This window comes from Phasianus colchicus, chromosome 2 (genome assembly GCF_987193195.1).
Source record: "Phasianus colchicus chromosome 2, bPhaCol1.hap1.1, whole genome shotgun sequence".
In the NCBI taxonomy this organism is placed as follows: domain Eukaryota; kingdom Metazoa; phylum Chordata; class Aves; order Galliformes; family Phasianidae; genus Phasianus; species Phasianus colchicus.
In genome coordinates, this window is record NC_143437.1 from 20,714,766 (window position 1) to 20,740,338 (window position 25,573).

Genomic DNA, 25,573 nt, shown 5'->3' on the forward strand with positions numbered 1-25,573 from the left:
GCCTTGCAAAAGAATTTCACATGCAGTTTCTTTCACACTACAACTGCCTCCCACAAATATTTCTCCAGTTCAGCACTTTCTAGGAATAGGCTTGCACCAAGTCAGTCTGCCCAATACTTTGAGCTTGTGAATGGATGCATTTTAGCACTACTGAAACTTCCTTTGGCGTTGTTGGTTTTTTTCCTGGTTGTTGCTATTGGCGTCTACAAAAAAGAAAAGCCCTGAGTTGTTTTCTTTGATAGAAGCTGCTCCATCTTGCTTAAAGCAAGCTGCAAGGGATCAGCAGTGTGCAATGAATCAGCCGTGGTTTCACACCTTTGTATAAAGCCTCTGATCAGCAGGCTGTAAAACTATTCTGATCATCTTCATTTCCAACTCAGTGGATGGATGCAAGTGCCACATTGCAAGCTTTTTGTCACTGGAAGATGATCTCAGTCACCACTTTCTCTGAACAGGCTCTGAGGCCTGTTTGCCTGCAAGGCCAATACAATTCACTGAAATCTTGCAAAATTATATTGCGCTTCTCTAGCAAAATCAGGTGTAGAGTACTACAGAAAAACCAGGAAGGAGTCCAGGGGAAGATGGAGGATAAAAGAAGGACAGTATTTTCAGCAAAGAGTGGCTCAGATGTTTTGTGAAGTCAGACTTGACTTTTTGTAATATACACATAATAATTTTTTAATATACATGTAACATTACAAGACAGAGATACCATGCCACTCCACGTATACAGTCTACATTTAGGGTCCTCCCATGGTGAATATAAGAGATGGATTCATATTCCCTTAAGGCTGGGACCCATATGTTTAACCTTAAGCTACAGTAAAATGAAAAGACAATAAATATTGCAGAGTGCAATAATATCCACGGCATCATCATGACAAGACTAATTCTGTTTTGACAGACATGAGTGACAGGTCTGCTGCTGATGCCAAGGAGATTAAACAGAGTGATGATTCAGATGAATCAAATTGTTTATAAATACCGAAGATAACATTTGCCTCTTGAATTTCCTGAAAGAGTGAGTGTGCTACTTTTCATGAAGTTTTAGACCTGGTCATTAAAGATGGATCCATATCATTCAATTCAAAAGAAAGACACGCAGCATGAAAATCACTTGTCCAAACAGAGCTGATGTCTAACACTCCTGATATTCAAAGAAGAGAACCTGCTTATAGAGGATGCAATTCATCTCACACAGTAGATGCCTTAAAATGAAATGGACATGCTATAAACGATTTCCTTGCACTAACTATAAAGGCAACGTATGATGACTAAGTCAGAAGTTACTCTCTACAGTGGAGATTAATTCCACCCTCATTGATTTGAATGAAGTCTGGACTAAAGTTTCACAAAGAATACTGTGAGCTGAAGGGATGTTTATTTACTTAAGGGACCTTATTTTAAAAATAAAAATTTGAGTTGTATAGCCCAAGTAACTAAGGCTCTTGGTTGGGAAGACATTTTTGCAGGACATACTGAAATTCAGAAGCTGCTGCATGTGATGAAAAATCCTGCTGAAATATTACCTTTCAAAGAGACTAAAATCAGAAGACTTCGTAAGTTCTCTGAGTAATCAGAGCACAGAATAATGAAGAGGAGGGAGTTTATGGCAAGCTAGTATAGCTAAAGCTGAACTTCAGAGACAGATCGCCTACTTATGATTATAGCACACAGCATGTTCCAATGACTTTCTGACACTTCATCTATCTTACTGCATGAACTGCTTCCAGCAGCAGATCTATGCTTCTAAAACTCCCACTTCTGTCTCTACTTGTCTTTCACTTCTCCCTTCAGCTGATGCATTCAAAACTCTTAGGACTATTTCAAGAACCAAGACCACCTGAGCAACTAAAAGACATGCTGATTACTTGGATTTTAATATAAAAACACAGCATTATAGTGGATCAAAGATTAGCTGATCAGATTTATTATTATTATTTTTTTTTAATCAGTTCCATTTTCATCTGACAAACATTTGGCACTATCCTGGAAAAAAACAGGTTTTTTAATTTGCTGAAACAGTGAAATGCATGATTACCACCAATCCTTATGTAAATTGTTTTTTATGAGCAATACAGCTGCTTTTGTAAAGCAGGGAAACGTGAACAGGTCTACAGATATTAGGTGATAGCCATGATCAATGCCTGTTCCTTAGAACGTGGAAGATTCCTTTCACAATATATCCTCTACGTTAGCACTTTTAAAATTATTATTTTTATTTTACTTCAGACCACACGAAGAAGCACAAAGGAGGATATTACTACTGCCTATGAAAACATGTCATATAGCTCAATTTTGGTTGTTCAGGAGAACCTCAGCTTCTATCTCTCAGTAGATTTCAGTGTATAACTTCATTTTTACAGACAAAGGCTTCTTCTGGTTATAATAAGCTATTTTTCCCCAATGAGTGATACAAAGTTACCTTAAAAAAAAAAGTAAGTATAAAGGCATGCTTATGACTAGGATTTTCCACTGCACTTATTTCTACTATCAGAACTACAGATAAGTTCTTCTGCTATAATCTGCATCCACAGCATCTGGAACAGACCATCATAAATCTAAGCTTAACTGAAAAAACAGGCAATACATGAAATTTAGTCTCCTCTGACTTCTGCTGGCACAGAGAAGACTAAATTTCCACTGAACTGCCTTGGCTTCTTCACTTGAATTTTCCTTGACAGATAGCAAAGATGAGCTGAGAGCAGCAGTTTTTAAATCATAAAATGCTACTTGTAAAGCTAACACAATGCTTCTGTTAATCAGACAGTCAATCTGTCAGCAGAATGCAGGATACTTGTACACAAATTCCTTTCTACAAAATCAGCACAGAATCCAGAAGTAATTTCTCATATTTTCTAACTAGCACAAAGATTATGCTTTGCCAGTTTTCTCAAATCAGTCTCAGTCATTTCTGATACTGTAGCATCTATTGCCAGAATATTTTCTTTCTGCTGTGGTTTTTCTCAGACACACTTAAGCAATGGGTTAAAAAGCAGGGGAACACTTCTGAACATCAGGGATATGATTAATTGAACAAATGGTACCAATTATGTTATGTCTGTCTTTAATCTAACTTAAAACACACGAGACACTTGTTTACAGCAAAGTCCTGAATACCTGCATCAGCCAAGAGAATTTGGTTATATTTGAAGAATGAGGCTTTCCTTTCTGTAGACAAAATGAATATGTTTGTTTAGGCTACAAAGGTGAGAAAGAATGGAAAGAGGAAATAGGAGATACATTCCTGATGCCTGAGGAAAGTTTGGCATAGCACTGTGCTGCATAACCTGGCAAATGGAGTATTGCTTCATATAAATAGTATTATATACTTTATATGCTAAACATGCCCACGACTCTATTAAATTCATGTATCTTTAAAGCTTCTCCAAAATATCTACAGTATTAAAAAATATTAGACATTATAAAATCGACACTTTGGTTATATATTGTCATTACAATAACATGGATAATGAGAGATTCTAAACAAGATTAAGACCCTCAGTGCTATGTACAATTATTTAGTCAAGATAGAATCTTATCCAGATATCTTACTGGATAACTGAACAGCTTGAGAAAACAGAGATTAAAGACCAAATTCATTTTAGAAAGTATCATGAAGAACTAGACTGTTCCACTAGTGTATGAAGAAGGGTAATAGAACCAAGCCTGAGCAGGGTATTTTTCATAGTCCCAAGTTACAGTGCGTTAGTCATAATGCCATTTTTTTTTTTTCCCCAAGAACCTAGGAAATAAATGCAGCTTAGGAAATGCTCCAAGCTAAGAACTGTTAAACTCTAAGACAGTGCACTAGGGAAATACTACATGCGCTTGCCCAACTCTTTCCCCATGCAGAGGAAAGAATGGGCTAGGTGGCCTTATTTCTTAAGCACAAAACAATAAATTTCAAGCTAATCACATTTGATGTGATCTGGCAGTTTCCCTGCAGACAGTGGAAATAATACAGGCTGGTGGTAAAGTTGCCCACTGTATTTATCCAGAATTCAAGATTGTGAACCTGCATACTGTTGAACTTGCAAATAAAAACACTTCTGTGATAACCGCTGCTTCATATTTGTGAATGTCATTAGTAAAGTTACTTGTGTGAACTATAAATATCTATTGAAATTAGCAAAGGAAAAGATCAGTTCCCATACTCATTAAATAAAATGGATCAAATAAACATTGTGTTCTGCTTCAGAGCTATATCCTCTCATTATCTAGCTGCTTATTCTTTTATTGGAATAAGTGTTTATGAAATTCTCAGTAAAAATGTGCTTAAAACAGGTCTGTTGCATCACTCTCACTAGCTGTAAGGGCTAGAGGCATAGCAAATAGGATGCTTCTCCCTACAGACCTCACAAAATGGGTTCACTAATCCCACCCAGCTCACGTCCTCCTGCCCACTGCCACCATCACTGCTCCCCTACAGTTAGGAGGAGGAGGAACCCCAAGAGGCCCAAGGAGCCTATAACAAGTGAAGATGTATAGGCATAAACTGCTCTTTATAGTAAGGTCTTTGGAACTCACAGTTTGCCAAGATTACAAGTATTGATGGTGTACCACACAGCTAGGAAGACAATTTAAAGAAATATAAGTAGCAGGCACAGTAACCAGCATATTCAATCAACAACAGCAGTTGATGAACACAAATGAACTGATATGTGCAGAGGAATTGAAGTTGAAGCAGAGGGAAATGATATATTGCTTAAAACAAAAATTATTTCTAAAGCTTCTAATGAAGCTCAAATTGTGCCAACTGTAACCAAAGGAAATTTTACTTATCTTCTAACATTTTCAGAAGCCGGAACATTTTCTTAACTGACAAAATTTAAAGTAAAATATTATATATGATGAATACATATTTACAAGTAGAAGTATATTTTAACTGAAAACAACACACCTTATTACAAATAGCTATGCATGCAGCTGAAGATAATCTAGTAAAATACACCCAGGCACATTTAAGTAATACATTTTAATACATGATAAGATAGGGAAGATTTATTCTCTTAGTGCTATAAGATGGTGAAAGGTATATTGAATATAAATTTCTAGAGCCTTTTTATTTTTCTTTCTGTGCTCACACCTCATAGAGGAACAATCGAGCAGAATATTTTTGTCTCAGAAATTAAGGACTTCATTCTGCCATTTAGAATAATTCTTTTAGAAAATCTTCTTCTGTAAGTCAGGTACAGATGTGCATACACATTTAATTTAATACAGTTTACCTAAATCCATATGCAGTCATGCAAAAAAAAAAAAAAAAAAAAAAAAATCACTGAATGTTTGACTAGACTGAAAGTAAAGATTCAATTTGTGCTATGGCACATACTTAGCATAGAAACAGTTTTTTCCCCATTCCCTAAGAGCAAAAGTCACCTGACTTATAAACAAAGTTTTTATAAAGCAACATTCCTTCTCTTCTGGAAATGCTCTTACCTCTTCTTTTGTCTTTTTTGATATGACTCTTAGCCAGTCTCCAATCATGCTGAGAACAGCTGCAAAGTAAGCAAGCCCAACAAGGATCCAGAACCACACCACTGGCTTATAAAAATCTAGGTACTCAATATCTGATCCTCCTGAAAAACAGTGAAGTTAAAAATAAAGCACATTTAATTGTTAAAGGTGCAAAACTATTTTAAAATTAATTCTTTTCCAGAAGTTCTATTTCTTCCATTTTCTTACTACTGAAAAAACGTATAGCAAAATACTCCATTGTTAAGACATCAGCCATTGCTGAAACAGTTTTGAGATCTGTAGTAGTATGCAAATTGTACACAATGGTTCCTAATCTTTCAAATAATGAAAATGAACACTGAGAAATTGATTCAGTTTCTGAGATATCCTTATTTAAGGTGGAGGTTATTGTGGATAGACTAAATGAAAGGACTTCCCACCTTCTTCAAACATGCATGCCGTACCAAATTTGAAGTGTTGTTCTGCAATATGTAATACATTCAAACACTGAGAAATCTGACTTTGCTAGGACTTAGAAACACATCTCTATTACATGAGTCCTTTAACACTAGTAAATAGTACCAGCATTAAGAAGTGCCCTTGTTGGGCAGTCAGACACTGCCATCTCCATTTTACAGTAGAAGAAATCAGTCTACAGGGGCTCGAGTTGAACTCAAGAAAATGCGGATAATACAGTTGGCAGCTGAAGGCAGATTTTTCAAATCCCACTGCCGTAAGAACCAGACACTTTCTTCCTTGCAAGTGTTAAAGTAAAAAAAAAAAAAGGGGGGGGGGATAAATTTCAGAGATGTTGTAATGAAACTTTTATGTCCAACACAGCTATAAAGAACAGATGCATAATTTCCCACAAAGAACAAAAAAAAAAAAAAGATTACGTTCATCCAGGGCTCTCAAACAACACAAACTAACTCATATTTCACATCCCACAGTACAATAAAACAAGCCTTAAGCTTGCAAGTCAGCTATACCCTGTCAACTAAAATCATACCCTTTGTTTGGGTTGTGCAAAGAGAAGTTTGATGTGTATCTCTGCCCACTGAAAAGACCAAAGGAAAATGCTCTTTACCCCCCTTTCATGGCAAATTGGTTTTCCTTGCTACTGTCATCTAATCATCACACAGGTTACAAGCAAATTTTACTGATTGTTATCTTTGTGAGGAAGCCCTCATAGACAGAAATTGTTTTTCTCATATCAAAGAGTCTTTTCATCAACAAAAACTGTTGAGCAGTAGTGGTTTATTTAACTGCCTAAGAGATAAATCCATAATGTAAAAAAATAAAAAAGGGTACTTAACATCTGCGCAGTTACAGGACAGTCTGAAATAGAAGACAGCCTGCAAAAGTTTGAGTTCACCACACTTCAAGGCAACCAAATGCCAGATAAAGCAATTTATTAACAGCCGCTTCACAGCAACCCAGCAAAACAGGATTTACCCATGTCTTTCCCCTGCTGTCATTCAAAAAGGTGTTGATTACCATGATGCATCAGAGCTCTATCAGGAGCCATCCACGAACCTCACTCCTTAGTTCACATTCATCTACTTATGTAGTGCACAAGGAAGTACAATACGAATATCCACTCAGACTTACTTCTGGAGATTGAAGTTTATAAACAGAAACTAGAGATCAAATATATCGGTCTGCAGGCAACAGTTCCTTTACTGTGTCAATCCAATTTATTTATAGCAAGGTTAATTACCAGGTCAGGAGTTAGGACATGTTGATACTCAATATCTTTGCTTTCTGACCAGGAGATGGCTCCATCTAGCCATGCCTAAAGGAGTTCATCTTTCCAACTTTTGCAAGGGGTAGTCAAAACACTCTAGAACAGCTTATCAGTTGTTGAGTTCATGAATTTTAAGGACTCCTTGGGAAGGTATCAATTTAATGAAAGACCACGGAGAAAAAAAAAGTCTAAGGATATTTGTCCTGAGATAACTCTTTCTCTATACATACGAAAAACAATTACATAAAGTAAACTTTCCTTTATTGATGCTACTCTTATTGATGCTACTCTTTTCCCTATTCTTTTTAAAGCTAACTAACCAAAAATTATTTCTGTGAAGTCTTTTTCGTTCACATTTTTCCTTCAAAACTGTAAGTAGAGAATATAAAAAGCCATCAGTACAGAGTATCTTAATTCCATATTAGCAGAAAACCTCTGGTTCACTCCAAACTTGGCTCTCCAGACCAGTAAAGGTCATTATTACTTCATATCAATAGTACATATTCTGGGCATAGAGATGAAATTCACTTCAAACACAGCTGAAATTAAGCATACAGGCTGCATGTGGCCCAGCCAGCTTGCAGTATGGCCACTGCCTGCCCCACACCATCATGGCCGTGGCTCTTCCTGCTGAGCAGCCTGACCCAGCCCCAGTGTGCAATTGTCACTTCATAACAACCAAATATTGGTGTGTGATCAGCACCTTCTGGGCTGAAATCAGTGCACTGTGCACAGTGCAGTGCTAACTCAAGTTACAGCAGTAAATTCATGCATTTTGCTACACTGGTTAAACACAGCCCTGTGAACACAGGGAAGTATGAAGCCGTGCTTTCCGTTTTGATAAAGGAATTTGAGAACAGGCTTCAAGATTGACCAAAAAATCATCAGTATTTTTGGTTCACTCGCAGCTCCATTTTCAGTCGACAAATACATTAGCTGCGACTTTTCAAACAAAATGCATAGAGTTGCAATTAAAAATTTGGTCACATCTCTAACAGACTTTTATAAACCCCCTCTTACCAGAGAGGAATACCCCTCACAACTTATTCACATCGCTGCTTTTGGGTAGCATCTACATTTGTGATCAAACAGAACAGTAGAAAATGGAGAGACACTTCAGAATAAGAGCACAGCTACAAAACACCCATTCCATGCTGTCCTACCCAGAAGTCAAGAGAGACACTGCATACTGACTCAAGCTTAAAGCAGCCTGCATGGTTCACACCAACAGCCCCTATTACAGATGTGAAATGCTGAGGTGACAGAGCACTTCTAAATGCTAGGAAGACAATGCCAGCAGGAGAGAGCACAGACTCTGGGTTGCTTTGACAAGTAGGTGAAGCGTTCCACTTTGGTGACATTAAATCTATCAGTGTTCTACAAACGGGATCTCCAACTGAGTGATTCAGAGCAGACCCAGATAAATGTATTAAAATGGCAACATGCATAATTCAGTTACAACCCAAAACAGTGAAAAAGCAATATTCTCAAAATCACAGATCAAAGGAAAAAGAACACTTCAGAAAACATTCTTAAAGCAGAGACTCACTTTAATTGCACTAATTTGCTGCTTAACCTTATGAAATAATATCATTATGCTCCACTGTGAAACACGCTACTCATACGTTATTAATAATTTCTGACCTCCACATAATTCAGTCAAGTTTTAGGCATCTAATCTACTCTGATAGCTGCTAGACTCTCTCTTTTAGAAGCATATGCAATACTTTTCAATTTGAACTGCAGTTAAAGGATTTATCTGCACATACAAACATTATATTGTCATGCTGTACATATTTTGACTTCACTGCTAACTTTGGTTAGAAACTTCCTTACACTAAAAAAAATGACGTGACATGAAAAACTCTTACTCTCCTCTTACACAGAACATTAACAATATATGACATGATTTTCAAGAGAGAATCCTGGCTGTTCCTTTAGAACAGTTTCACTCTTGTGTGTGCGTGTGAGAGAGAGAAAGAAACTAGAATGATGATAAACTTTCTTCAATTACAAAAAAAACCTAAATAATAATAATGAGAAAATACAGAAATTAAGAAAAAAAGTTAAAAACTCAGCTCCCATGGAAAAGAATCAACCACATCAACCAAACAAAAAAAGAATCTAGTTTAAAAAACAGAAAAAGATTAAGCTTTTTTTTTTTTTTTTTTGGAACACTGTCCATGTATTTTCTTGAACTTTGAATACAAAACCTCTTCGCCTTTTCCCTCCTTGCCTGCACCTTGAATGATCATCTTTTTATGTCTGTCTTAAGAGTTCTCCTGCTGGTGGAAACTGCAGCTGAGATTTTCAGAGGCTGCAAATGCCAACCTGGATTCTGAAAAGGGGATGGGAACAATGCTTCTCCTCTGGCAGAAATGAAAATAAGTGTGTAGAAAAACTTGAGAGGTATACAAAAATTTCTGTTACAACAACCAGCCTTACAGCCTTTAATACTATTACATTCCTTAATCCCTAGCTCCTCTGTTGGCCCCCTTCTCACACAGCTATTTGGAAACACTCTCCTTTACTTCCTAAAAGTTCTCCAAGGCTTCAAATCCAGTGGTGCCAGCAGGCAGCAGCTCATTTCACATTAGTGAAAAGTGACAGATACTGGAAGAAATCTCTTAACCCCCCCAGTATAGGCTATAACAACCATAACATTCCTATTAGGTCTTGAAAACACAGATTTTCCTCTGGGATGATGGTTCCCAGAAAGATAATATGATAATTACCAAAGTATTTTGAAGTTTTAAAATCATTTGGAATTTTGTTTTGAGGGAACTTTATGAAACTAAGTTGACAGTTATGAAATATCCCATGGAGCTCCAATATGCTACAAGAATTGCCAAATACTTTATTTTTTCCTAGAAGCCCGCTCTGTTATAATCACAATTTGAAGTGCCACTGTCTACCGCTCTGTTCTTGTTTTGACTGTCATTCTAAGTAGAAAACGGCAATTTACACCTCAAATATTATTTAAGAAACATGCCTTCTCAGCCAAGAAATCATAAAAAGAACTAAATTAACGCCAGCTTGAGACTTTTTTTTTTTCCAATTGCATTGCCACCTAGGCACCGACAAGTGGATTGATGTAGAATTTTTCCTGCTTCATGACCCACTACCAATAACCAGAACAAACAAACAAAAAAAAGAGTCATATGCTAGAGCCACAACAAATTCAGATGCTTCTGTCAGATGAAATACTTATGTTCTTTAGCACAACCTACCCTACAGCCTATTACCCCATTACATGGGTAACTCCATACACTTGCTTAATCTCTGTTTAAGGCACTCAGCTTTTCTAAATGTTTTTGAGCGATAGTGTTTTAGATGAAGTCTGTAACAAAACAAGTGACATCGTCCCTGAGGTAGTTACGACTTATCTAAAAGGAAAAAAGCAGGTCAGTAATCATGAAGTCCACTCACTAATTTGTTAACTTGCAAAAGATCCTGCATGCTTTCTCAAAATTAATAAGGACATCTAGTTATTCAGATAAATATTATCAGCTTTATTGAGTACTTGCAGAATCAGTTTTCCTTTTAAAATAGCTGGAGGCCTCAGAGCTGAACACTGAGCATTGCAGGAGGGGCTTTGTGCGGGCAGAGCAGAAGGGAATAATCACCTCCTTTGGCTTACAGGTCATACCGCATTTCATGTTGCCCAGGAGACTTTTGGCTTTCCAATCTGCAAATGCTTGCTGCCTGCTCACATGGGGCTGTTGCTTGAGGGAAAGCTCAAAGTCCTTCTCCACAGGGTTGCTCTCAATCTATTCTCTGCCCAGCCTGTATTTAGACTTGTGCTTGGAATTGCCCTAACTCAAGTACAGGACCCTGCACTTGGCCTTAAACTTCATGAGGTTCACACAGGCCCATTTCTCAAGTCTGCACAAGACTCTCTGGATGGTATCCCTTCCCTCCAACCTGTCAAGTGCACAAATCAGTCTTGTGCATTCTTATCACCAGGCATCAACAGAGTACATTAGTCCACACAAAGAAGATGAAAGTCAATGAACTTATTGTCAACTTTGTCTTTGACAAAATACAATCCATTGGCCACGTTTGCCTCACATGACGATAGAGGTGGTCTCAACCTGTTCTCTTTAGCGTCTTTATTACAATACAAGTCCAATTCCTACACTCCGAATTCAGTAGAAGTCTTTTGCAAATTGCGCTAAAAGGACATAGAAAACATTCACAGCATTTTGATAGCTCCGTTACAGCAGAATTTCAGAATTAAAAATATGCTTAAAGACTATGAAAGGCCACGAGGTATAGAACAACATAATTCAAGGGCATTCAATAGAAGGATAATGTGTTTCCTGGTAAAATTTAAAAAAAGATAATGTAGAAACAAATTATGATATCAAGTGGTCTACAAATAGAAATCTGCGGAAATTTGATAATGAGAGTAACGATGAATGTACTCAGTGTTCCAGCTAGAGACAAGTGGGCTATTTCACATAATGTATTACAGTAAATATCACTAGGTCTTCATACACAATTATTTTTATTCCCTGCAATGCACATGCCCCACAGGAGAGAAAATTTAGAGCACCAAGACTCTTTGCTTTGAAACAGCATAAATTTTTGATTTGATATAAGTCAGAATTTGTTCCAAACCACAAACTCCTGAAGACAAAATCAAAGTCAGAAAAACAATACAAGGAAAGAGAAGAAAAAAAGAGACATTCAAAAGAAATACAGAAGCATCACAGAAATAGTTACTAGGAGCTACTCTGCCTAAGACTGAAACGCTGGGTGCACTTGGACTCATGCAATGACAGTAACTCCACATGGGACATGGAAGATGCCCACATCATGCGAATGTCTGCTAGCTATGCTTTCCTCCAGCAAAATAGCTCACTGACATCAGCCCTACACTTCTCATCCTGCTGCTGATATCAGATGGAGTAAAGCTCATTTCTATTACCTCTGCCTGACACAAAGGCACCAGAACTGGGAGAGAGGCACCTCTCAAGTGTTGGTGTAATTCTGGGATATGCTAAGCCTTCTTCTTATAAGATACATACAAGACAACAAATACATAGTAAACAAAGGTACAGAAAGGCACAAAGTAACAGAGAAATTCAGTGGTAGAAGCAGAAATCTGGAAAAATGTGTTGAAAGCCAAAAGATGCTCACAAAAACTGTGTTGTATAACAAAGCAATGTGAGACACTAAGGTACTCCTGCTAAAGTAGAAATGTTCAGCAGAGTAAAACACCATAGTTCTTCTTGTATACCTCACAGTCTGTGAGGACAAAAATAACCTAAGATTAGGAAAAGCATTTTTTGACAATATAGCAGAGAAAAAGAATTAAGATGCATAGAGAGAGACAGTCCCACCTCCTGTCTGAACTTGCGACATGATCTAAGGTTCTTCAAAGGACTTGAGACAAATATGAAAGGTAAAATTAAAAGAGACAGGCTAAAACACTTCCCCCCCCCCCCCCCCAACAAACACACACATAATTGGGTCTATACCCCCTACCCACAAAAAAAAATAAAAACAAAACATATATCATTGTACAAAACATTATAAGATAAAGTTATTGGAAAAATAAAAATTACCTGCAACATAGTCACCGAATCCAATGGTAGTTAAAGTGATAACAACAAAGTAAATTGCATCTAGTGTGCTCCAGCCTTCTATGTGCTTGAATATAACTGCAGGAAGAGCAACAAACAGCACGCAACCAAAGAGTATGAATATTATTGTTGAAATAATGCGAATCTTTGTCTGACTCACGTTCCATTTCTATGGAAGAAAGAGAAGGGGAAAAAGAAGAAACTGTTGTTAATAAAACTGTGCTACCATACATAAGCACCTATTACCCAATGTGAGCACATTATAGTTCTCAAACAGGAAGAATAATCAAAGCATGGTTTTAATTTGAAAGAGTTTTCAAAGCAAACATGACTATCCTAGGAAACATTCTGTAGCAGGAAATGCAGAGTAGGTCTTTACTCTTCATCGTGAATGGCTTTGTGGTCTGGTGGATGATATGTGTAACCCGCATTGATGTTAACAGCTGATCATGCTAGCTTTGTATGAGGGCTAAGTATTTGAGTGAGCTTCAAGTAGTGTTTGCACTTGAGATGTCTGCTTTTTTCATTCATAAGTACCTAATTAAAAATTGTGATTTTAACAGTATTTCTCTCTTTAATCAAATATGAGGGCTGCTCCAGTAGCAATGCCTCCCATGAAATCACGGCCCATTACATCAGAGGTGGCCATTAGCGGTATGGCAGTAGAGGACAAACCTTCCAGACAATATTCCATTGCATTCTATTGCTGTGGGATAGACAGCAGCAGAGGAGACTTCTGACAGAATGACTTCTGATGTGAAAGTGTGTGTGAAACAGAAGTGTGTCACTGAATTCCTCCATGTGAAAAAGAATGTCACCCAGTGACATTACAGTTATGGAGACCCAAGAGTGGATGTGAGCACAGTTAGGTGGTGGGTGGTGCATTTCAGCAGTGGTGACAGAGACGTGAAAGACAAGACATGTTCCAGATAACCAGAAATTACTATGATACCATGAAATGAAAAGCATCTCAATCAGCTCATCCACACAAACTGGTGGATTATGACAAGGGAACTGTGTACAGAGCTGTCAGCTTTGATGCATTTGGAACAATGGTTGGCAATTTTGGAATATCCCAGAACTTGTGCCAGGTGGGTTCCACAAATGCTCACACAGAAACAGAAGGGCTGACGATGACAAGTTGCTGCATTCTTGCTGCATGCATACAGATATTACAGGGAAGGAAAAAATGAAAAGAAAAAAGGAAATCCATTATCCCTGTGAGCAAGAGTCTAAGAGACCAAACAAATTAGTCTGATAGCTTTTGTACTTTTAAGAAAAAACTGAAATTCCATTATAATAAAAAAGTGAAAAGGATAAAAATAAAGTGTGCTCATGGAATGTTCTTACCCTTTTTAGCCAAATCCCAATCAAAATTGCTGCTATTCATCAGTAACTTATTGGGATTTGAACTGATGTCTTCAAATTTTAAAAAAAGTGCTTTTTCTTAACGCTGTCTTTCAAGCTACTGTGTATGAAATGAACTTCCTTCGCTATAATTTTAGGTACTTGGTTCTTAAGTCTGCAGTTTAACATTATCAATATATTCATAAGCCTGTTAAGTCTCTTCCTCCACTTAGGCTTTGCCACTTTGCATGGAGTAACTAAAGATTCACAGGCCCAACAAAATGAAGGACATGAACCTTCATGCTGTGCGAAGCTTAAGTGAAGCTGCAAATACCTTAAGTCCAATGTCAGGCAAGTGACAGCAGGCTCTGTACCATTTAGGCCATCCTGCTACCCTGAACACACAAAGCATTAAGCAGTTACAGACTAGTAAATCTGGAAATATAGTGTCTACAGATTGTGAGTATTTCTTCTTCTATGATGCCATCTGATCTTAAGAACGGTAGTTTTAAACTCAGACACCAGAGATCTTCTGTGAATCAATTCCAAGGAACAGTAATTGCCAGAAGTCAACACTACAGCTCAACCCCTCTTTTCCCTACATCAGAGATTTCCTACTACATACTGCACTACAATGTTTAAAGGTAAACCTCACAGCAACTTAGGAGCATTTTAAGGGCAAAACAAAAATAAAACGTTTTGTTCCTCCTAATCACCACTATTATAGAAAATTTTGAACCACATCCAACTCTCAATTAACAGTGTTTAACATGTTCAGAGTTTGCAATGTTCTCCCTACCTTTTCTAGACATCTGGTTACAAGGATGGTCTGTACCCTGTGCATTACACACGTTAAATTTAGAACAATCAGCCAGCATACTCACAACAAAGGTATCTTCTACTTTGGCAATTCCTTTTCCAAAGATTGTCCCTAGTTGATCTCCAACACCAGCCAAGAGAAAACCAAACAGAGGAATTCCCAGTAAGGCATAGATGATACAGAATATCTTTCCACCTTGTGTGCGTGGGGAGATGTTTCCAAAGCCTAAATTACAAACAACTTGAGATGCTTAAAAAGAAGTTACACGTATTATATTACACATTTGTAGAGGACTACAGGAACAGAACACTTGCAAACAAGTCCTCCTAGGTTAACCACATGACACAGAAGACATTGTGGAAAAAAAAAAAAAATCAAATGAAAATATGTTGTTAAATCCTCTTTGAACTAAAATTAAACTGCTGTACAATTCACTTTTTTAATACTCTGTACCTACTACAGAGAAACAAAATCTCAACAGAAAAATAAATCATATATACACACACTATATATATATATATATATATATATATACATATATATACACACACACACACACACACACACACACACACACATATTTATAAGTTACAACAACTTTCCATATCTACTAGATACAGTTAACATCATTTGGTTAAGATGTGCCTTAGCTTCTGTTTCCTGTAAATGCCCATAACTGGACTTGTAATTTGAAGACTGCAGTACTCTGAAATAAAATACAGTTTTCCTTTGAATATGCTGTGTCTCGAAGTGAAGCACCCTGAAAGAAACCATTTGGATGAATGAAGTAGAAATCTCTAAATTAAATGAAATTGCTTTAAGTTCTCATTATTAAAGCCTCAGGTTGATATAGTTGCAAACAGAGCTTAGAGAAACTTTTTTTTTCCAGGCTCCTCTCCATTTGAGAACTGAAATGATTCTGCCTTCACTGATCATGTAAAAATCACACCCTTCATGTGTCTGTGATGCCTCTATTGCTGCTGTTCCACTTAAATTGAGGAACCCAAAATACAATGAACATAGGCATGTGGCATGCCCTCAAATGTATCCCCCCAAGATTGGCAGTTTAATGATTTGTCCAAGGTCGCACTGTTTCAGGAGCATCATCTTCATTTTCAATTCAAAGGTGTTTTTTCCTACTCATGTTCTGGGGAAGCAGTAAGGCATTAGTAATAATACGGCATGAGTTTTGAAATTTTTCTGCTGTTCAGAACAACTGTGCGCACTTTGAAGGAGGGGCAGAGGAAGAACTCATGAAGGGAAAAAAAAGGATTATTTTCTACAGATAAGTTAAGCAAAAGCTTTTAAAGGAATTACCTTTTTTTTTTTTTTGGTAGAAAAGAATGTACAGAAGATAAAAAGCAAAATATTTTAGCACATAATTGAATCATCCATGTCTCAGTTTTTGTCTTTAATATTAAATTTTGCATAAAATATACTTTTCATAAAAACACTAAAAGCATTCAATGAACACCCAATTTTCCTTTGAAAAATCTGACAGATTTTACAGATTTTATCTGCTCTATTGAGAACCTGCAATGTCAGTTTTCTATTTAAAATAGCATACTATTGATGCACACCAACCATAAGCTTCCATAATGCAAAGCACATTCAATGAATATCTAATTTTTCAGAATTTTTATTTAACTATTCTGAGCACATGGGTTTAAAATGGATTTCCCTTCAAAAACTTATTTATATTACCTTAATTTTTGGTTCTGCTCTCACATAAGTGGGCTAAAGAAAAGCTTTGGGTCAAAACTTCTTCAGCACACAGGAGACAGAACTGCCCCTCACTCAACTTTGTTACAGAAAAAGAAAACAGGATTGGAATACATTTTACTCCCAGATATTTTGCTCCAGTATCTGCTTAGGATCACTAATTGTGATAACAATAATGCAATGTTATAATGACAAAAGTTAAATTAGGTTAAAAAATGGGGGGAAATGTTTTTTATTAAAATTTTACTAAAATAAATAGAGGACAAAATTATATAGTCATGCAATCACTAAGGTTGTAAAGACCACTATGATCATATCGTTCAACCATCAGCCCATCACCACCATGCCTCTAAGCCATGTAAACCAATGTGAAATAGGAATCATCAGCTACAAGCCCCAGAATTCATACATTTTCCCTGCAGTAATATCAAGACAAGAAACTGACTCAGTCCAGGTGACTAAGAGTCAGAGTGCCTTTAGGATAACCTAGTATTCTTCCCTAAACCAGAGCCAAGGCTGGAATTACTGATTATTATAATTCAGGAAATTTCAGCTCCATCGAGTTCACTCTGTGCCTTCATGCAGTAAGCAGGAAAGACCCTTGAGTTTTAAAATAAAATTAGCTCATCACCAACCAAAAGGGACAAACAGATCCAAGATACTCTGTTTTCATAAATATCTCTGTTTATGCAGCAACAGGAGCTTGAATAGATGCCAGAGTGTAATTCCTGCAGAGTCTTAACGCGATTCAGAACCAGAGTCTGGATACACCAGATTTATAAAACTTGTACTGGGGGATCTGGAAACAGCTCTCCCTTCTCTTTGTTTAAGAACATTATTATTCACTTGCTCCACAAAAACGGTACCATAACGGTGACAAAATACCAACCCGATCAACAACAAGTCAAGCAGGCAATTTTCAGCAAACTGGCACTTTCTGTGCATCCCAAAGCTATTACAATGGAGAAGTATGCTGTAGCAGTAATCATCATCTGTTGCTAATCACTACGAGAACAAGAAGTTCACATTCAGCTCTGTGTATTATTGCTCTAAATCACAGGTATATTTTGCTTAAGGTAAGGATAGGGCCACTTGTACCTTCAAACTTTTCTTCCATAAACAACATTAAGAAGGTCTTGTATTATTAGTTTTTCTTTAAAACAAACCTCACTAACACATTACTGGATAAAATAACACTCCACAGGCAGTACAGCCCATCTCCACCCAGCTGCTTGCTGCACACTGTATGAGCTACAGTGCTGTCATGACAGGACGCGCTTCAGTGAACAGATACACCAAGGAGCTTCCATTACATGTTAATCAGACTTCCTGGAGCAACATGTTTCATAACAGCCTGCTGCCACACACCACAGCCTACTTCTCGAGTTACCCAAACTGTCCTTACATTCTACTGTCCCGGTTTCTCCAGCAGAAAGCAAATCCATCATTTATGTAAAGAGAAAGGAAGCATATTTATATTTCATACTGTTGTTGTAATTCCTCAGGGCTTCACCAAAAAAAAAGAAAAGGTATCATTTCTTCCTTAGGAAAGGCAGCATAATTCTGCTGCTGCATAAAACTGAAGGAAAGCTTCCCTTCAGGTCCGGTGCCCAGAAGAAACCATGCACCCTGCAGCTCTCCTGTGCTAAGCAGAGCAATTTTCACCTCAGCTTCCCCCAGTTAACACCAGCGCTGTCTTCATGCTGTCCCTCCCCAACACACTTCCATAACCAGGATCAGGATCTACCCTGGTAGTCTCACCAAACCCCTTTCATATCCTGCTAAGTGCCAAGCACTCCTCTCACACACATGGAATTTGTGCATTATGTTGTCTCTGACAAGTGTTGTAGACAAGAAACGCATTTTAAAAGAAGCCTGCAGAATAAAGAATATAATGCATTTACAATGGCCATACGAGTAACTGCTGCACTCACCAAAATAACATACCCCAGGGTTTCAGCACCACAACTCTTACAACCTCCAAGATTCAAGTTTAGATCGCTTTGGGAAATCTTTTAGTCAGCTACACAGCCCAAAGGAAAGGTATGCTAAGCCAACCAACCAAACCAAGAGACTGATAGGAATTACTCTTTTTCCCCCTCCCATGTTCCCCATTTTTTATATATTTGAAAATGAAGACGTCTAACTTTTCTGGAACAGATCAGCTGTTAAGTAGAAATTAGTAGCCTTATGCAAACTACAAATTCATTACAAGTTTTGAGAAAAATCAGAAAGTGCTTGAAACTTCTATCCCAGATTTTTTCTGATGACACAATAGTTTCTCTCTTAAAATTGAGAAGACGCACTCCTGTTCAGGTCTAGAAATAAGAACATCTTTGCATTCACACCTTCAGAAAAAGAAAGATTGCAAATTCATTAAAAAAAATACATTTTCTGTTTCAAGTAGAGATTTTTTTTTCCTCCTGTAGTTCATTGTGGCCTTAGTCTTTCAGAATGCAGTGTTAAAAGAATAGACTTCTGATGAACATATGATGGTGGCTCTGAAAATGATGCCTCCTATTTTGTTATGTTAACCCACTGAGTCAGAAGTGGATTTTGGTGGTATAGCAGCAGAGGTTGAACCTTCCCAACAACGTTCCAATACACGTCGTTGACACAGGAAAGATGGCAGCAGTGGAATAGTCTGACAAAATGGTGTCTGACATGAAGTACAGATGAAGCAAAGTTGTATCAGTAAATCTTTCCACGTGGAAAAAAACTACACCCACTGACACTCACCAACACTTGCTGAATGTTTATGGTGACCCAACAGTGGAAACGAGCACAGTAAGGCAGTAGGTAGTGCCTTGCAGCAGTGGAGACAGTGACATGAAAGACAAGATATTCTAGATGGTCGTACACCACTGTCACACCACAAAGTGCAGAGCATCTCAATCAGCTCATCAGCGTCAATCAGCTAATAGCAGTGACTAATTTTAAAAATAACACTTTGTAGGCAAGAACTTGCTCTATTAAACAGTTTCATTGTTCTCTTTGAAGTATCCGTTGTAGTTTCTACAGAAAAAGCAGGAGCATTACTTTTGGAGTAACCTATGTATTTTTACTAATAATTCCTAGGCAAAGCAGGGCACCAGCTAATAAACTGCACCGAGGAGATGCTGAGCTCCTGCTATGGAACCAAGTGGTCAGATCTAAGCAACTTGGCTGCCACATACTAGGTGGCCACACTGCTGCAGGTTCACATCCAGCCTGACTGTGCAGCTCAATTACAGTGATTACCCTTTGGAAAGGGCGAACATGTGTTTTGATACTGAATGTCATATTGATTTTAAGAGATCAAAACATGCTTTTTCTGGGCGCTCAGGAGCTATCTGATGGAATCTGTATGAAAGATATCTCAGCAAATTTCTTCTAGCTGACATGGTTTTTCCCCCTTCTGGAGTGCCATTTAGACTCAAGAGATTATAATATATGCCTCATCACCAATGCCTAGGCAAAGATGCACACTTACTCACAGATAACAATTGCTTTTGGTAGAAATATTGGTAAGAATGTGATCAAACAAGAAGATTTTATTTATGTACCCACACTGGCTCTGCAGAAATCCCTGCAGATAATGCAGAAAATTTAAAACTTACACCTTCACTACACAGTAACTACTGCATTTGTTTGTTTTTTAATCACCTATTCTCTTTCTCACCACATGCTTTGCTTTCAACCTCTGCCCTACCCTCCAAAATGTAAGTTAGACATAATTTCTGTACCGGTCACTGTAGCTCTTAAAAGCCATTTTTCTTAATAGCTTCAGTCAATGACTCAGGAAAGATGTTGTCACACAGTACTGCTATTTACTTAATATCAGTGGTCAGCAAAGCACTCCCTTTGGTATTATCTGGATTCCAAACTACATATTCTGGCTTTTAGTATTAACCCAGAATTCTGTGTCACTACAATGTCAATATATCATTTAGAAGGTTCTTGTGTTCTGGGTCAAGCCTAAGAAAAGCCTCCATTACCATCTCCTTTTCAACTACGGATAATAACAGGAAAACCTAGAATGACGTTAATAAAATGTGTAATACTCAGAAATTGACAAAACAGAGTCTAATCTCCTTTAAGTGGTTTCTTTTCATCTGCATTTCCTGGGAGCAATAATCAAATCAAAGCAACTTTTTAAAAGAACGGGCTATAAGTATTCACAGGAAGTAAGTTTCCTTCAAATCAAAAAGTGCTGCGCTAGAGGCGAAGGAGCCTTGCAAGGAACATCTCTGTACAAATGCAGTAGTTGCTGATATATTCAGTAATCCACATACGGTTGCTTAGAAAATGTCTGAAGAAATTGTTGAAACAATTGTTGTAACAATTGTTGAAAAATTCTTTAAAAGCTTAGACATCCTTTCAGGTAGCTCTTCCTCTTGGTACAGCGTACCTCATTCATTCACAGATGTCACTTTGCATGGTGAAGTGCTTCTTGCCAGTGGTGGGACTTCCATCCCTTCTTTAGTTCTCTTCCTCTGAGAGTTATAACACTCATTCTTCTCCAAATACATAAACACCATCAATGTATTGATATAATGTACTGACACAGGTGATCAATGAAAAAATAGTGAACTTTAAACATACTGACAAAAGCTTATAAATAGAATAAATTTCTGGTGCTGACTTCAGTGGAAGTCTAAGATAACCTTCAACATCTTCCCTTGTTGTTCACCGTAAGTAGCACTGCAAATGCATTACCAAGTCCTTACCAAGTTAAGGACTACAGCAAACAAACAGCAATAAATGAAAGCTAAAACATGTGAAGTCTCCACCACTCGCCCTTTTTATCTAGGAGCACTGTTATTCACTAATATGAGAGCATCCAATTTCTCCTGTGAAACTGGCTCTGTGCCATCAGTTTTCAGCACAGATATTCCGCAATCCCCTCTGATTTCAGAGAAATCAAACTTCAAGATGAACCAAAAATTTCAGTCCTACGCTCAGCGGATTCCGAGTTCCAACCCTGTTCAACTGATGCAGCTGGCCACAATGAATGTGTGATGATTTGACCTACTAAAGATAAGATAAGCTGCAAATGTCTTTGTAGCATTAAACTTTTCTTCAGATGCCCTTTTTTAGCTTAAAAGGGGTTTCACCAGTTCAGCATTCAAAAACACAAATACTTGGCAGCTTTAATTCTGAGAGAAAAGAAAGATGAGGCATCTTCTATATTTAATGCTTTTTGATAAACTACATACACACAACCCATATATCCAGATCCTTTGCCCTGAATCACAAATAGGCAGAGAAATTCTGGAGAAGACTGAGCAGGGGAAGACATGGGTGGATGGGAAGTGCCATGAAGGGGAACATCCTGCATTGCACATATTTATCTAACTGCACCACTGCTTAAGCTCAGTAAAGCAAGCAGAAAGGAGGGAATTTAAAGATTAAAAAAAAAAAAAACATTTAGAAAACAAAATATAGTAACTTCCACTGACTTCATGATATTTACGGGCTGTACTCCTGACTCAGCGAAGTCAGCATATGCTTATCTTTAAGAATACATTTAATTTTATCTCTATTCAATAAGCATTTAAATGCCTGAAAGCATACACACGCTGTCAGCACTTATATCTGCAAATTTGGAAAACACGTATACTTTATCAAATGAAATTTTCTTAACAGATTTCCAGCAGTATCATGATGTTGCAGAAATCAGCACTGGAAATCATTCTGTCACAGGTTCTCTAGTTGCCCAGAATTACACACTGCACATCAAGAAACTACTTTGTTATAATGCCATTATCCTAACAATTAAAGAAAGTGCAATAACAAGACTGCAAAAGTACTTAAAATCCTTCAAAGGAGTAAAGCTTAATTTTCCTGCTTCCATAGCGTGCAGTTTTTAGAAGCCTTAAACTGTGTAGGTACGGATGTTTTTCTCCCTGTAGCAAATGCTCCAGCAGAAGGAGGAACCTGAGCATCCCGTGGCTCAGCAGCACCCTACCAATGCCCAGTACAACTCTGTCTTCAGGCAAGCCACTTGCTAAGTTAGCAAGGTGGGGAGTCTCACGTCATCCTTTGGAAAAGAAAGAAGTGCAAAGATGGAGAAACATAGAAAAGAATAAACGTAAATACATGATAAGAGTCTGTGCTTCTAACCGTAAGACCACAACAGAAAAATAATTTCAGAGTGACAGTTTCATACTAAGTAAACAGATAAAAAAGTGATGCAATGCAAAATAAACTCCAAAGTTTGCACTATTGTACACTGCAAGATTTTGAGGGGTTTCCATGCCAAGCTTTGACAGACACCAGCATTACTTACAATAGACAGGAATTTCAACCAGTAACAAAAACCATGAGCAATCTCTCCTCTCATACCTTGCTTTTACATACATAGATTGTGACATTTCCATAAGAAAATGAGGGCAATATTTCAAAAATCTCTACTCATCATCCTACACAAGGAAAGAATTCAAAAGGGAACACATCAGGAGGCAGAATACTGCTTTCAGATAAAGGCCTCACACTTGATGTAATCCTTCATTTCAGTTCAAATGGAGAAAGAGACATTAAAATAAATGCATATGAATATGAACCATGTGTAAATATATTTTCCAACTATTATTTTACATTTTCTCTTCCCTCCAGAACCCTGGGCTAGATTATGAACATTTAGTTTAGACTAAGCCTTCCAGCTCAATAAGCAAAGTCATTTGACTTTTGCTTGGATTATGGGATGTGTATTGCCTTCTGAAATCAGATGCAATACCATGAGTTAGAACAATTGCACCATCTAAATCTACTCAAACTGAAGGTGGTGAAAAGGTGTTTAAAAAAGGAGGGGGTTGTTTATGACTTAGTTCCTGCTTTGCAAACCTCTTCATCCATACACTAGTTTTAGAACTCAGGAGCACCAATTTGCTTCCCCCTGCCCCCCATCTCCTCTTAAGCGTCAGTAGATCTTGTAAAAGCAACATCTCTTTTCAGCAAAGGCAATACTGAACAAGGAAAATCATTTCCTGAATAAAATGATACCGTGTTTCTCCCTATAAAAGCCTATAGAGATATGAAAAGCACAACAGCTAAGCAATCTAAGGACAATAAGTCTTCATGACTTTTAAACAACTCTACTCTTGGTATGAAAAAAAGGATGCTTACATTAGGAGTATATCCTATGACCTTATAAAACCTTAAAAATTATGAAGTAAAATAGAGATAAGAGAAGTAATATTTAATAGGTTTTTTTGCAGGTAACAGATTGATATTTTCTATTTTTATTAAAGCGCTGTGAAGGGCACCACAAAATAGAACATGACAATTAGCTTCACTGAAGGTTCCCACTAATCCATTACTAACAGAAATTAGCAAATAGTAGCTTAGACTCATCTTTAGTTGAAGGAAATGTTTCAGTGTTTTAGCTATTGAGAATTCCATTATTAGTCCTTGCAGTTCAAAATAGCAAATATAAATGGAATTTCAATTTCTTCATTATATTTGGGAAAAAAATCCTGTTTAAAGCAGCACTCTCAAAAATTTTCTCCTTTTTTATATAAAATTACTTTTGTCAGAAAATGAATGTGTTTTTTTTTTTTTTTTTTTTTTTTGCTTCACCCCCCCACTCCAGAATTATTCTGCAACAATAGTCATGTACAGTCTTTGGGTCTTTAAGACGCATAAGGCATTTACATATATATTTTTTGTTTTCCTTATTATTTAGTGCACTATTGTTGTGCTTATTCCACATGCCATCCTGATGGGACAATGTGAAAACTCAAACATTAGGCTTCAAGGTTAATAGAAGAGTATTACAACTTATTTTTGTCTCTCTTTTCTAAAAGGTTTTGTAGTCATTTAGGAATACATGACTCTGAAGAATCACACATATATAGTCAAAACTACCAATGCGGAAGAGTTTGTAATGAGAAATATGTTGCATGGCAACGTCTTCAAATTTATTGCCAAATAGTACAGCTGATAAATACATTTGCAAAAGCTATACAATAATCTCAAATGGAAAACAATGCAAAAAAAAAAAAAAAGAATAAATGCACTTTTCCTGAATCATAGTACTTTCTTTTCATTCAGCTTGAACAAGGAAATTAGAGTAGCCAGTTTCCAAATATGTAAGCAAATTACATTGTTTCCTATTTAATTCATAAGGAAGCACCACTGAAAAGGTTGCTACTGAAAACAGGTGACAGCAGTTGCTTTAGCAAGCAGGATCTCATTTTCTAAAGGAAGCAGAGCAGAACCTAACAGGAAAAAAAAGTGAAAGTTTCTTAAAAAAAATACCACCCATAAAGCCTGAACTCATTTGTTTCTACTACAATTACTTGATTCCACCGCATGCTATTCATTCAAGTGAGCACCACAATTCTTCAATTGTAACAAACTAATTACTTGCAACAAAGTTAATTATCATTAACTAAAGTTTAAAGATGGTCTGCTCTAACCAACACATCTTTCCTAGGATGAGAAACCCTTGTAAAAAAAAAAAAATCCCTACAAGTTTAGTGTTTCACAGTTTCATCTACAGACACAAAAACAGAAGACAAACTGCTTAATGCCACTTTGTTTTTTCAGCATAACCTTGTGACTCTTCAGAGAAAAGCTGTAAGTCACAGTTCTTTCAGATAGAACTGTTGGCAATTTATGTTATTTCATAGCTAAATACTGGAGCACAGCATGCATCCAGAGTAGCTTCTGATATAGAAGTGTGTACGAAGCAAAGGTATGCAATTTCTTCCACGTGAAAGAAGTGTCACCCACTGACAGTAACCGAACATTTCTGGAGATCAAATAGTGGCTGTCAGCACAGTGAGGCAGTGGTGGTGGATAAGCCATGATCTGGACAGCCATACAGATTTTTACAAGTGCAGCATGCAGGCTCTTGCTCATCGCTGGTGAGAATGCATAGCTAATGACAGTGACTGTTGA

At 37.2% G+C, this 25,573-nt stretch overlaps 1 protein-coding gene across 7 annotated transcripts in view; it reads right to left on the reverse strand.

The window, feature by feature from the left end:
• The window catches only part of KCNK2 (potassium two pore domain channel subfamily K member 2), a 127,644-nt gene that overhangs the window by 11,067 nt on the left and 91,004 nt on the right, over positions 1-25,573 (reverse strand). For 6 of the 7 annotated variants that reach the window (XM_031595798.2, XM_090135034.1, XM_090135035.1 and 3 more), the window contains 3 exons: positions 15,030-15,190; positions 12,781-12,967; positions 5,443-5,582 (listed from right to left, as the gene is read on the reverse strand). In XM_031595798.2, coding sequence (XP_031451658.1) covers positions 5,443-5,582; positions 12,781-12,967; positions 15,030-15,190 — 488 coding nt within the window. Of the gene's footprint in view, positions 1-1,986; positions 4,019-5,442; positions 5,583-12,780; positions 12,968-15,029; positions 15,191-25,573 lie in introns of those variants that run through there. The other variant, XM_090135039.1, reaches the window with a different exon arrangement.